The sequence below is a fragment of the Pogona vitticeps genome, chromosome 1 (assembly GCF_051106095.1).
Source record: "Pogona vitticeps strain Pit_001003342236 chromosome 1, PviZW2.1, whole genome shotgun sequence".
NCBI classification, from domain to species: Eukaryota; Metazoa; Chordata; class Lepidosauria; order Squamata; family Agamidae; genus Pogona; species Pogona vitticeps.
In genome coordinates, this window is record NC_135783.1 from 91,866,799 (window position 1) to 91,880,343 (window position 13,545).

Here is a 13,545-nt window from a genome sequence, read left to right on the forward strand (position 1 = left end):
TCCCCCATGAAGAAGCAGAAAAACGTCGGCAATTAGGACTAAAACCTCGCCCGTCCTACTGGGGAGAAACTGAGGCCAAGGAGTGGAGGAGGAAGCTACGAGAAGAGAGAGAGGCGGTCGCCAGAGAATTGGAGAGGAAAAGACAATGGCACATCGCCGAATTGAGGAAGCTGGGGGGTTACCCGGTCCTTGGGGTGCAGAAGGAGGAGAGGGGTCCTCCTGGGACGGCTGGAGCGGAGATGAGGAGACCTTACCCTTGATCTCCTTGGAAGAAGAATTGGACCCTGGACTGGGACCTGTGCCACCCTCAACAGGTCCCTGGAATCCAGAGACTACGAATCCTTTTGTACATAGTTTATGGACACCCTTAAAGCCTAGCCAAGGTCTCCCAAACTTCCCTAAACCCCTTCATGGGGGGTATACCAGTTGATGTTAATGTTGAAATAAATACAACACCATTTGACGTTCCTTCCATGCCTCGTCCATTTATTGAGGAGAAAACAACCCACCACAATGAACCCTCACATAAGATCCACTGATTTTAATTCTAAATTTGGATTAAACATAAGAAAGTGCATGGATGAAAAACATATGGGAAGATAGTGTCGAGGAAGAGGTTTGCACAGAGAAATAAACATTGGAACAGCTAAGAACACTGAATTACCAAACCCCCCCCACACACACACACACACAACCAAAAACCCGTAATCTATTCTGTGGATTTATGGGACTTGTGGCCAAACCGGTCAGCTGGTTATTTCTGAGTCAAATGCATGTGATGACATGATGAAGAAATAGCCGAGCAGCTGTACTTTCTTGTAACTTAAGGCTTTGAGTTCAACATAATTCAAAGCTACAAGGCTGTTGAAGCTTAAACTATTGCATGAACAAGACCTCACTCAAGAAGGAAAAAAAATTAAGTCATGTGCTGCAGCATGCTGGTGCGGACTCAAACAAAAAGACTGCAAGAAACTATTCATGCACTAAACAAAGAACAAATATGAACAGACACAGGAGCCATCTATGAAAACAGCTGGGAAGGGAGAGAGAGACCTTTTAAACTGGATATGGGTGCTTAGGTTAATGTGTTGTCTGAATTATGAAAGACTCCAGCTTATCCGAAATGTCACACAAACATAAAAGTATCCTGGATCAATAAACTGTTATTGTATTGCCAGCACCTAATACAAATGCAGCATGTTAAACTGGCATTTTAGTAATAGCTAGGCATTTGATTTCAAGCTTGAGTATGACAGTACATGAGAAGTTCAAGTCCAGCTGTGTTCCTAAATCTCAACATAGACTGCTTGGATTTCTATTGTGCCTGCTAACCTCTTAAACAAGTGACAGTATTAGAAACAACAGGGCCATTTTGATGGGTCTTAACTTTTAATCTAAAGAGGTCTTTGTCAACATCACACCTCATGAAAGGGTGGAGATACAACTTGTACAGTGGGACTGGCAATAAGCCCCCAAACCCTATTGTTGCTGCAGTGCTGCCTCTGGAACACTGAACACCACAGAACTGAGTTCTGTCCACTCTAGAACTAATTTGATGTTTAGTAGGAACTAACATTTTCAACTTTAAGCTTGTTCTGTTCACCGCTAAAATTCAAATTTTCCAAAGAGCTAGTCAAGACTCTACACAAGAATGGGATGTTGTTCATGATTGCGTGTACCTTGGCTCAACAATCTCTGACACTCTCTCTATATGTCGAGATGGATAAATGCATTGACGCAGCAGGTACCATGTTCTCTAGACTCACAAAGAGTGTACTGTATGGCTTAACAAGAAGCTGGTGGCATATACGGTACCAAGGTCCAGGTCTATAGAGCCTATGTCCTGAGTACACTCCTGTACTGCAGTGAGTCCTGGACCCTTTGTGCACAGCAGGAGAGGAAGTTGAACACATTCCATATGTGTCGTCTCCGACGCATTTTTGGTATCACCTGGCAGGACAGAGTTCCAAATAGAGTAGTCCTAGAACGAGCTGGAATTTTTAGCATGTATACATTACTGAAACAGCGACGTCTACATTGACTTGGGCATGTCATGAGAATGACTGATGGTCGGATTCCAAAAGATCTCCTGTATGGAAAATTAGTGCAGGGAACTTGCCCCAGAGGGAGACCACAGCTGCGATACAAGGATATCTGCAATTGAGATCTGAAGGCCTTAGGAATTGACCCCAACAGATAGGAAACATTGACATCTGTGCATTCAGCCTGGAGGTAGGCGGTGCAGCATGGCCTCTCTGAATTTGAAGAGGCACTTGTTCAGAGGCACTTTGCCGAGGCAAAGAGGCAGTCCCGAAAGCAGCAAAATCAGGGAGCTGGACAGGGGACAAATTGTATTTGTCTTCAGTGTGGAAGGGATTGTCACTCTTGAATTGGCCTTCTCAGTCACACTAGATGCTGTTCCAAGACCTCTATTCAGAGCACGTTACCATAGTCTCTCAAGACTGAAGGATGCCTACTACAGTTGAGAATGAGAGGCACATGTGGAACTCAGTCTTTGATACTTGCCTTTTAAAATCTCTTGTATCCTTCAGTTTTAAAAAAATTCTGACTATATCCCCCATTTTACTGTTTGCTGTTTTATTTCTCTGTTTCAATATTTGCTGGATACTAAGAGCTGCCCAGCTGTTGCGTACATGAAAGGGATACCATCAATCTATTATTTAAAAAGGTTCTGTGTAATTTTTATGATGCTGAGTATAACAGCACATTCCTAGTTATCAGCAAACCCATCCCTCTGTTTCAAAGAAATCAGGTTTACATCCTTTCAAAGAATGGGAGTAGACAAGGGACCAACTGTGTCCACCAGGTCTATGCTAGTCACCTACTGAAAATCCTTCTCCCAGTGAGCAAAGGTGCTTTTTCCCATACAGTGCAGTTGGGAGAACAATAATTTAGATGAGGAAGAGGGAAGCCACAACACAGACTAAGTGCTCCTATTCGTTCGGAATAAAAGTGGTGGTGTGAAGTCAAGCTACACACACACACTGTGGTAACATCATTATTAGATTTCCATGATGTGTAGTGCTTGTGGAGGTTGGATTTTAGGGTACCTTTCAGATTTTTAACAGCACAAGTTGCCATCCGTTTATTACTTATGTGAACAATGGCTCTGAGACAAGTTTCTCTTCTGATCTTCCTTCCCCAACAGACAACTTCCAGTATATCACGTGTCTTTATTACAGTATTAGGTAATAGCCCAAAGGTTTTTGTTTGATAACTATGTGACAAGGTCCATTTAATACTTTTCACAATTCCTCTTCATTCAAATGAAAGGATAACTCAGGAGTTTCATTAAAACAACTTTTATTAACAAAACTGTTATTTTCTACTTTATTTAGCATAACTGAATTTTTCAAAGATAACTTGGGAGGGGAACAGTACTAAAATAGAATTAACGGTTTTCCAACATTTTCTTCTTTTAATGATAAGTTTTCCCATATTTCTCCTGGTCTGTCGGCTCTCTCAGGAAACCACTGAGGACAGCACAAATGGTCCCACAGCATGGATGTTGGGACCATTCTCCCTCAGGAGGTTTCTCTTGTGGAAAGGGAATTTTCAGGTGATGGACATATTCCACCTGACCCAGATTCTTGGGATACACCAGCACCGTCCATTGTTCAGGCTGCAATCCCTCTATAATTGGCTTTGTTATACCTTTCCCATATATTTTCTCCTTCTCTCTCTCTTTATTCTTTATCTGACTTTTCCTGGGTATTTTAAATACTTTCGGGTCTTCTATTCCCTTCCCTCTCCACTCTTCCTCACATACTGTTACGTTCTCCATTTCAGTAGACTTATCATTCTCCTCAGTGGGAAGGAAAATATCTACCTTCTGCCTCTCAACTCCTTTTTCCTCCCTCTCCCTCTCCTCCGTTGTCAACTTCCCTAACGTCTTTCCCCTCTCGTGCTTCTCTTGATCTCGCTCTTCCTCTCCCTCATGCTTTCCCCTTTGTATTTCTTTCTCCTCCTCTTTCTGTACTTCTTATTCTACATTTTCCTTTCTTGTGTATACCTCCTCTTCTCTTCCTATCTCTGTTTATCCTTCTTCCTTTGACTCTTCCCCTGTATCGTTCCTTTTTAATTCTTTTATTTCTTTCCTTTCCATTTGGTTTTCCCCAGATGGCTGAGGGGATGGCACATTCTCTGCTTCTTGTTTTGCTTTCCTTTCACAATGATTTATGAAAATGCTAAATCAGTTCATTGCAGTAGGAGCAGGGACTAATTATGCAATGGTACTGCAAATTCATGATGTCAGAGGTTTCAAATGTAAAATGGTTGGTGAGATACCATCAAATTGTGATCTTTGGCATGAGTACACCCAAAGTTTCCTCAAACTCAGATCAAAATGTTTTGTCCTTGGAAGAATGCCTTTCTTTTACCCAACCACAGGCCATGTAGGTTGTCAGTCACGGTTGTTCAAGTGGGACAGAGACCTATGTATTAGCAAACAATTGATACCACACTGAGATGTTGCTGTCAGCCACAGAAACTTCTTCACATTTGTATCTGCACTGCTTTTGAGAGCTCTCTCTTCAACCGCAAAGTTATAGTAGGAAACTTTGTCTTTGGAAGGTACTTCCTGCTTCTACTTTCCTCCATGTTGCACTTCCTGCTAGGGTTCCTAGCAGTGGAATTAGGGGAAGAGAGCAAGACTGGTGCTCAGCATCCTCCCATATCCTACTCAAATGAAGACGGAAAGTTCATCTTCCTCATATAGCTGCTTTGTCAAAGGCAAGACGTTTAGGTAGCTTCAATGACACTGTCCAACCATCTCATCCTCTGTCATCCCCTTCTCCTCTTGTCATCACACTTTCCTAACATCAAGTTCTTTTTCAAGGAGTCTTCTCTTCTCATGAGATGGCCAAAATACTGGAGCCTCAGCTTCAGGATCTGTCCTTCCAGTGAGCACTCAGGGTTGATTTCCTTTAGAACTGATAGGTTTGTTCTCCTTGCAGTCCAGGGGATTCTCAAGAGCCTCCTCCAGCACCACAATTCAAAGGCATCAATTCTTCGGTGGTCAGCTTTCTTTATGGTCCAGCTCTCACTTCCATACATCACTGCAGGTATCTCCACCCCGCGTAGTAAGGCGGTCGAAGTTGCCATTGATCTAGTAGAATGTCCCTTTATACTTTTAGGCACATCTCTCTTGGCTAGTTGGTATGCCAGAGAGACAGTGGAAACTAACCATTTAGATAAAGCAGGTGATGAGGCTACACATCCTTTGTGGGAACCATAGTAACATAAGAAGAGCTTCTGAGCTTTCCTGAACTCCTTAGTCCTAGAGACGTAGTAGGACAATGCCCTCTTCACGTCCAATGAATGGAGCATCCTTTCAATGTCCGAGGAGGGGTCGGGAAACAAAGTTGGTAACGAGATGGGTTGATTCAAATGAAAATCCGAAACAACCTTAGGTAGAAAAGAAATATCTGGAAACAACACAACCTTGTCCTTATAGAATTGTAAGTATGGGGAGCCTGAACGCAATGCAGCTAATTCAGATGCTCTTCTGGCAGATGTAATAGCCACCAAGAAAAGAGTCTTTAGAGAAAGAAACTTAAGGTCACATGAAGACATAGGTTCAAAAGGATGCTTCATCAGGGCATTAAGGACCAGAGTCAAGGACCACTGTGGAATCGGTGCCCTCACGGGTGGGCGAGCATTTATAAGTCCTTTAAGAAAAGTCTTAAAAGTTGGGTGGGTAAACAAACGTGACGAGTCGGAACCTGAGGGCTGATGAGCAACAATAGCAGCCGCATAAACCTTTAAAGTTGAAACTGACAAACCAAGGTCAAACAAATGTCTCAAGTAGACTAACAATGACCTTAACGAAACAGGAGATACCTGAAGATTATTAGAAGAGGCAAAACGGACAAAATTGTCCCACTTGTATTTATATAAAGACCTAGTTGAGGGTTTTCGAGACTTGTCTAATATTTCCTTGATTTTTGGCAGATCCTCCACGCAGTCAGATGGAGTGATTCTATATCCGGATGCAGAATCGAGCCTGCGTCCCTCGAGAGCAGGTCCGGTATTGGGGGAAACCTGAATACATCTGCGGCCATCTCTCTGAGGACTGGAAACCACGGTTGGCGTGGCCAGAATGGTGCTACAAGGATAGCTGAGGTCTTGTGTTGAATTAGTCTGACTATGGACCGCTGGATCAGAGGGATCGGCGGGAACAGGTAAATGAAATGTTTCTTCCATGGAATCATGAACGCATCTCCTAGAGAGGAAGGGCCCCTGCCTGCCCAAGAGGCATACGCATGACATTTCTTGTTCTCGTGCGAGGCAAACATGTCGATGTGAGGATAGCCCCATTTGATACATAACTTCTGGAACATGTCCTCCTTTAGTTCCCACTCGTGGGACTGACTGCTCTGACGACTCAGAGTGTCTGCCAGACAATTCTCGGATGTTGAGATGTGAAGAGCCACTGGGTAAACATAATGGACACAACACCATTCCCAGAGTTGTACAGCGAGATAGAGCAGAGACAGGGACCTCGTCCTGCCCTGTTTGTTGATATAATACAGGGTCGTGGAGTTGTCTGTTATGACTTGTACACCCTGACCCTGTATCATGGGGAGGAAGGCCCTGAAGGCTTTTATCACCGCTATCATTTCGAGATGGTTTATGTGAAGTCCCTCTTGGCAAGGTGTCCAAGGAGCATTTATGGTGTGGCCGTTGCAATGAGCCCCCCAACCCGTGGGGCTCGCATCCGTTGTGACTTGAATAGTTAATTGTAGAGGTTGGAAAGGTCGGCCCATTAGAAGGTGCGGGCGGAAACCCCACCACAACAGTTGCTTTGCTAGTTCTGGTGAGACCCTCAACCGTTTCTTTGGATGGTCGTAGAGCGGGTTGAAATGATGAAGGAGCCAAGCTTAATGACCTCATCCTCAGCCAGGCATGTGGTAAGGCGGCCGTTGTTGATGCCATGAGGCCTAATAGCTGTTCGGCTTGGAGCGCAGAAACTAGTGCATGAGGCAGGAAGCTCCTTATGGCCGTCTGTAACTTCTGTATACGGTCTGCAGGTAAAAAGAGTCTTGCTCTTTGTGAGTCCAGGGTAGCCCCTATGTAGGACATTACTTGAGAGGGAGTTAGAGTAGATTTTTCCCAGTTTATGGTGAGACCTAAACTCTGCAGTGTGTGTAGAGTGAAGTTTGTGTCCTGGGAAGCCTTTCGTTTGGATGGCGACACCACGAGCCAATCGTCGATATAAGGAAGTATTTTTATACCTTGCAGACGGAGAAAGGCCGCAACTGGAGCCATACACTTTGTAAAAGTGCGTGGAGCCGTTGCTAAACCGAAGGGTAAGGCCATATACTGGAGAGGAGTATTGTTGAGGACAAACCTGAGATATTTTCTGTGATTTTGGTGAATTGTAATATGAAAATATGCGTCCTTCAGGTCTATGACTGTAAACCAATCTCCTTTTTTCAGCAGGTGGATGATGGACTCCAGCGTGACCATCCGGAACCGTCAGGGCTTTAGGTAAGTATTTAGCTTTCTCAGGTCTAAAATGGGGCGAAGTCCTCCGTCCTTCTTTGAGACGGTGAAATATCTGGAGTAGAATCCCCTTGGCATCTCCTGATGTGGAACCTCCTGTACAGCATTCTTTTGAAGCAGAGTCCGAACCTCTTCCTCTAGGACAGGGTTGGAAGTTGTTACTGCTCCAGATCAATGATTCCTAACCTTGGGACCCAGATGTTCTTGGACCAAAATTCCCAGAAATCTTCTCCACTTGGTGAGCTGCTCAGAATTCCTGGGAGTTGTAGTTCAAGAATATCTGGGGACCCAAGGTTGGGGAGCACTGTTCTAGATGCAAAGGACACCGAGAAAGTTTATGAGGTGTGCATTGAGCTAGCATGTTTATTTTCCCGTTGCTCATGTGTAGCTCCTGCAGTTTGACAATTGCTGAACAGTTTCTATGGTACACAGACCATATGAGGAGCAGTGTAAGTATATTCATACAGCAAATTTGTCCCTGTTGCTCTTCTACACTGATCTGGCATCTAGTTTTCCTCCTCAATATAAACAAGGAAGCAGTTCCAGCAGGCCTTGGAGTAACAATAATCCACAGGGCGTTCTCTGTGGTGTGGCTCCAAGGTAACAGTAAGCCAGGGTGCGGCTTACTGTTACCTTGGAGTAACAGTAAGCCACAATGGCAAAGAACTGAGGAGTCTTTCCATGTAATAAAAAAGAAAATAACAACTACTACCAATAGTATTATTTAATAGCAGAATAATGTGTTATGTCATAGCTGAAATACATGAATGGTTAAAGGTATACCCAAATCATCTGGAGTTAAGTACATAATTTTGAGGAAATTATGCATTGTGGTTCAAATATGAAGAGAGGAGGCACATTAAAAAAAGAGAAATGAATAGTCTATATTGGCAAGAACTAATCCTTTCCTCATTGAAATGATTTCCAGATTTGAGAAACACTCACAGCAAATATTTTTTTAAAAAAATTAAGCAACTCATTACTCAAGAAAATGTCAGAATCTAATTGAACAATCAAAAGAAGTACAAAATACTGTGTGGTACATATCATGTCTTTTTGTCTGATTTATAGGAAATAGGCTGAAGGGCTCTGTAAACAGTAAACTTGCTACTATAGAGAGCAAGGACCCACTTGGGAATAGTGATAAATCCAGGTATCAGGCGAAAAAGGAAAGACATTTTTGGCATTAGTTCCTTCAGGATATTGGAGAGTGAAGCGTAGTTGTAGACTTTTCTCCCATCCACGTCTTTGAACTTATAAAGACGGGCCAGGTCTGGACTGAGGAGCACTTTCCCAGAGTGGCGCATGACATGAGGGTCAGTGGCCAGGCCCACCACACACTTCCCACTCACTTCTGGGCTCTCTCCCATGATATCCACTTTTTCATTTAGAACCTGGGACAGTGGCGTGGACTTTTTTTCTGCGTGCTCCATTATAAGCTCAGTGCGGACCAGGCCAGGCCACAGGGCCACGCATGCCACTCCATAGGGGCGCAGCTCCACGGCACAGTCCGCAGCCATGCGGTCACAGGCTGCTTTGCCCACACCATAAGGAACATTGAAGAAGTAGCGCATCCCACCAGTAGAGGAGATGATGACAATGAGCCCGCGCCCAGCTGGCACCATGAGGCGGGCCCCATAGACTGCGCACAGGTAGTGGCCCCGAAGGCCCGTGTTGTTCATCTGGTCCCAGAGAGAGGTCGGGCTCTCCCAGAAGGGCAAGCCCACTTGGTCAGTGATGGCGGTGACTCCCGAGAAGGCGTTGTTGACCAAGACGTCCAGGCGCCCGTCCTGCTCCTTCCGGATGCGCTCGAACAGCGCCGCCACCTCCTCCTCCCGGGAAGAGTCGCAGACTACGGGCACGCACTTCCCGCCTCGGCCCCGCACCTCGGCCGCCGCCCGCTCCAGAGTCTCCCGGTTGCGCCCCGTGATGTAGACGGTGGCGCCCGCCTCAGACAGCTGCAGGGCGATGCCTTTCCCGATGCCCCGCGACGCCCCGGTCACCACGCAGACGTGGCCCGACAGAGGCCCCGTGGAACCACCCGCCATGCCTGACGCTCTCGTGGAGAAGGAGGAGGAAGAGGAGGAGAGCCGCGAAAGGCGCCCTCGAAGCAAGCTGACAAGAAAGGTGCGGAGCCCGCCGGGCCGCCTGGCTTAAATGCCCGTCCCCAGTCCCGTCGCCCCTCCTTCGAATCAGCGTTCGGGAAGGGCGGAGGGACAGGCGCTCTTTTCTGTCACTTTCTGCCCAGGCAGCGAGCCCGGCTTCTACACCCGAGTCCTCCCTCACACCGTTCCGTGAGTTTCAGATTCTAGAGCTCCTGAGCCACCAAAAGCAACGATGCAGGTAGAAATCCACCAGGTTGAGCTTTCCCAGCCAGTCTTAATTCTCCGCACTGGAAAAATTCTTCACTTTTGAACCTTTGGCGTGTGATGCACCCATCTTTCATGAATGAGAATTTATCCTAGATCAACTGAATTTTTATTTCATGTATGTTATAGAAGTTCAATGCCTTGGCGCGGGGGGGGGGGGTTGCAAAGTGTGAATCCTGTATGTTGTTTTCCTGTTCTGAAATCTACTTATAGCATTCAAGTAAGTGGTTTTGCCAATTCCAACCCCCACCCCCATGAATTGCCATGACTGAGTGGGGATTTGAACCCAGGTCTCCCAACTCCTTGTTCCTCACTCTGTCCATTACACCACAATCTATAAATGAGAATACTGTAATTTGAGGGGAAAAAATTCTGCAGAAATTTACAGAGGAAAGTCTACACTGCTGTTTTATAAAGGGGATGGCAGCACTGTATTCCTGCAAAGTTGATAGGGACTCATATTATTACCACCTGATGCTGTCTAATGTCTGGTGGTAATAATATGAGTTACTATCAACTGACATTATGCTCTGCTATCTGGACTAAACCAAAGTGATTCACAGCATCATCCTTTGTATGTGGAAAATATTCTAGCTTCTGGGGCCGCTCTACGTGACAGAATCTTGCCATCTGGCAAACTAGAGAAAGGGTCACAGCAAGAAATGGTTTGTTTTACAGTTGAGTTAGATCCTAACCTCTGCTTAAATTGTTCACATTCTGGAAGGTTTGAGGGAAATGTAGCCACACAAACTCAGTCTGGCACCATGGTCTTTTGTGTCAGCTATTTACTGCAGGCACCACGTCCAGCCCCACAGATGAGCTCTGGTGTTGACTGCTTCAGACTTTCTTTGCACAGGATCATCTCTGTCCATGATCCCAAGGTTGTAATATGGTTGGGATGACATCTCTAAGACTTGCCCGAAAACTGCCACTTGCTCAAGTCTGTGTCAGAGTATGAAATGATTGTGCTCAGTATTCAGCTACTGTACTATCCTGGTATACAGTACTTGCATTTGGGTGGCAATACATTCAATAAAATCAGCAGTTTTAAAGCTGACTTTGTTACAGTGTGGCAAAAACTTTCAAATGCTTTCCTGTGAGTGAAAATGAAAAAGAAAGAATTAGCCATCTCTTAAAAGAGATGGAGCCCCAGAAAAATCTAGCCCTTGGTCACAGAGGGAATTGGGTTACTTGGAAGTCACTCAAATGGTCATGGACTGGACTTGGCTGAAACAAGGGGGTTATCACACTGATGCAGGAGAGATTTCTAGTGTATATGTACAATATACTTTTCAGCAATTTGCATAGGAACTTTTTAATTCTGTAATTTCCAAATCATTGTTTTGGGGGAAAGTGTTTACACATAATCTCTTTCTGTTATTCTAAATTACAGAAAACTACAGCGTCATGTCCTAAAATACTCAAAGATTGCATCCATGTTCTTTTGAAATTATCAGATGTCTTTACTTCTTAGATAAAAGCCCAAAGGTGTGTTTTTGAGAAATGATTTATGAATATGCTGAATCACTTTATTGTATTAGGCCCATGAAGTGATAAAGCAGTGGTGCCACAAAGTCATGGTGACAAAGGCTTTTAGAAGCAAAATTGCTGATGGGATACTGCTAAGCTGAGAATTTTGGTTTTGATTAAATCTGCACTCCTCCAAATTTGGACTTTTAATACAGCCCCAAGCCACAGCAGTTGTCCTTAAATTAGGTATGTATTGTTTTCTGTTAAATCAATTCTGACTTATGGCGATATTTTTCAAGGTTTTCCATCTAGAGAATACTCAGGACTGGTTTACCATTCCCTTCTTCTGGGTGTGTGTGTGTGTGACCCCTGGTAACTGTGCAGCTTGCCCAAGGCCTCATAGGCTGGGCTCTTCTCCCAGGAGGGACAGTGGGGAACTGAACTCCCAGCCCCTGGCTCCGCAGCCAGATATCTAAGCCACTGAGCTATCCTAGGTATATATCATATTTCCTCAAGTAGCACCAATAGTTATTGGTATGAATTGATACCATATTTCAGATTTCTCTTCCTCACTATGCCTGCTGTTTCAAAGGCCTCCCAGATCAAGCTGGTCAGCCCATTCCTGCTCTATGGAATGAGCCAAGGGGGCAATTGATAAGCACATAGATTGTAGGGCACACCCCACAACTTTTTAACATCCATGGAACTCTATAACTGAAACTCATACAAGAAACCCAATTTGGCAGTAAAATAAACATAGCCCTAGATTCTGTAGCAGCCAAGCAGCTGTTACAGTTTTCAATATCTTAACAGATTTAAGGCTCTTCAATGTCTAACCTCTAGCCTCATTTCTAGATCAAAAAGGTCATACTCCATCCTGAAAAGTTCCACTGGATAAAATCACAACCATGTATGTACTGTCAGAGAGGTGTACTTTCTTTTCTGCCATCACTGCTAAAAAGTAAGCTCAATAATGACCTCCAACTGTCACTCTCACTGTTTCATTCTCCAGCACTATCCCTTCCCTGGAACCCTACAGGATGTATCCAGATGACTTGGGAACAATAATATCCACTCTGTATTTTCAGTGATCTGATCATTGGCAGAAGCACCAGCTATCCCAACCAGAAACCTCTCAGTGGCTTTCCAGGAGTCTATCCCAATACATTTCAGGGATCCACCACCTCTGTAAGGTGAGAGGATGATAGCTACAGTGGTGTCGTGGAGCCTGGGGTCACAGGGAGAAAATTCTGGGATTGTGACATCATCCACTGCCCTTCTTCATGCTTCTTTGTTTCTTCTCAGCTTAATAGCTAGTGGCTGGAAGATAAACAAGGTTTCCTGCAGATGATATTTTGCTGCAAATTATTCTTGTTGCAGTACAAAATCTAGATAAGTATTTTGCTCTTGGATGGACAATTAAGGGTCATTAACTTTATAAAATACCTGCTCATTTGCTGATATGGACAGTCCTGCTTCCTGCCATTTTGGAATCTCTCCTTATGTGGAGTGGCTATGGGGACCTGTCATGATGGTCACCTGCATGTCTGGATTTACCACTACACTACTGCACAGCTAGTCTAAATAGTAGTTAACGTGGTGAATATCTGACAGTGACAATAGAGTCACAAAGAATTCTCTCCTTTTGGAGTACCATTTTGTTCTTTTCTTTTCTGTTCTGCATATGACGTGTGACATGTGCAGGAGTTTTAAAAAGCACTTGATTGGTTTATGTTTTATTGTGGCAAAACATCTTCTGCAAATGTTACAGTAAATGGGCATAAACTTATTGAGAGTTAGAATTTGAGATTTTTCTGATAATATTAAATGAAGTAGTTCATTTGCATCTGACATAAATAATTTCAATCCAAGTTCCATTTCCATTATCCAGGAAGCACGGAAGCTTTGGGTGGAGCAGGAATAAGTGGTTACCTGGATCTATGTATATCACAAAGATATAGATACTTTGAAAGCACGTGCATTAAAAAAGGATGAAAGCTAAGACACATGAAATGGAAATAGAATTGCCTAAAGGAGAGCATGAATAATCAAAGACCAAAGTGAACATCATCTACTACATCATCTACAGTTTCCGTGTACATATATAAAAGTTGGACAGAAGAGTACCAAAAGGGAGAAAAAAATTATTCATTTGAATTATGGTGTCACAGGAAAGCTT

At 44.1% G+C, this 13,545-nt stretch overlaps 1 protein-coding gene and 1 long non-coding RNA gene across 2 annotated transcripts; one reads left to right on the forward strand and one right to left on the reverse strand.

Annotated features, from left to right (window-relative positions):
- The first annotated feature begins 597 nt into the window (after positions 1 to 597).
- Positions 598 to 7,514, forward strand: LOC144586491 (uncharacterized). Its single transcript, XR_013541346.1, has 3 exons — positions 598 to 5,084; positions 5,974 to 6,203; positions 7,462 to 7,514. It is a non-coding gene; the product is annotated as an uncharacterized LOC144586491 (long non-coding RNA).
- Positions 7,515 to 8,236: 722 nt separating this feature from the next.
- LOC110083616 (dehydrogenase/reductase SDR family member 1-like) lies at positions 8,237 to 9,770 on the reverse strand. Its single transcript, XM_072997519.2, has one exon. The coding sequence runs from the start codon at positions 9,573 to 9,575 to the stop codon at positions 8,574 to 8,576; it is 1,002 nt and encodes a 333-aa protein (XP_072853620.2). The 5' UTR covers positions 9,576 to 9,770; the 3' UTR covers positions 8,237 to 8,573.
- Between the last annotated feature and the right edge of the window lie 3,775 nt (positions 9,771 to 13,545).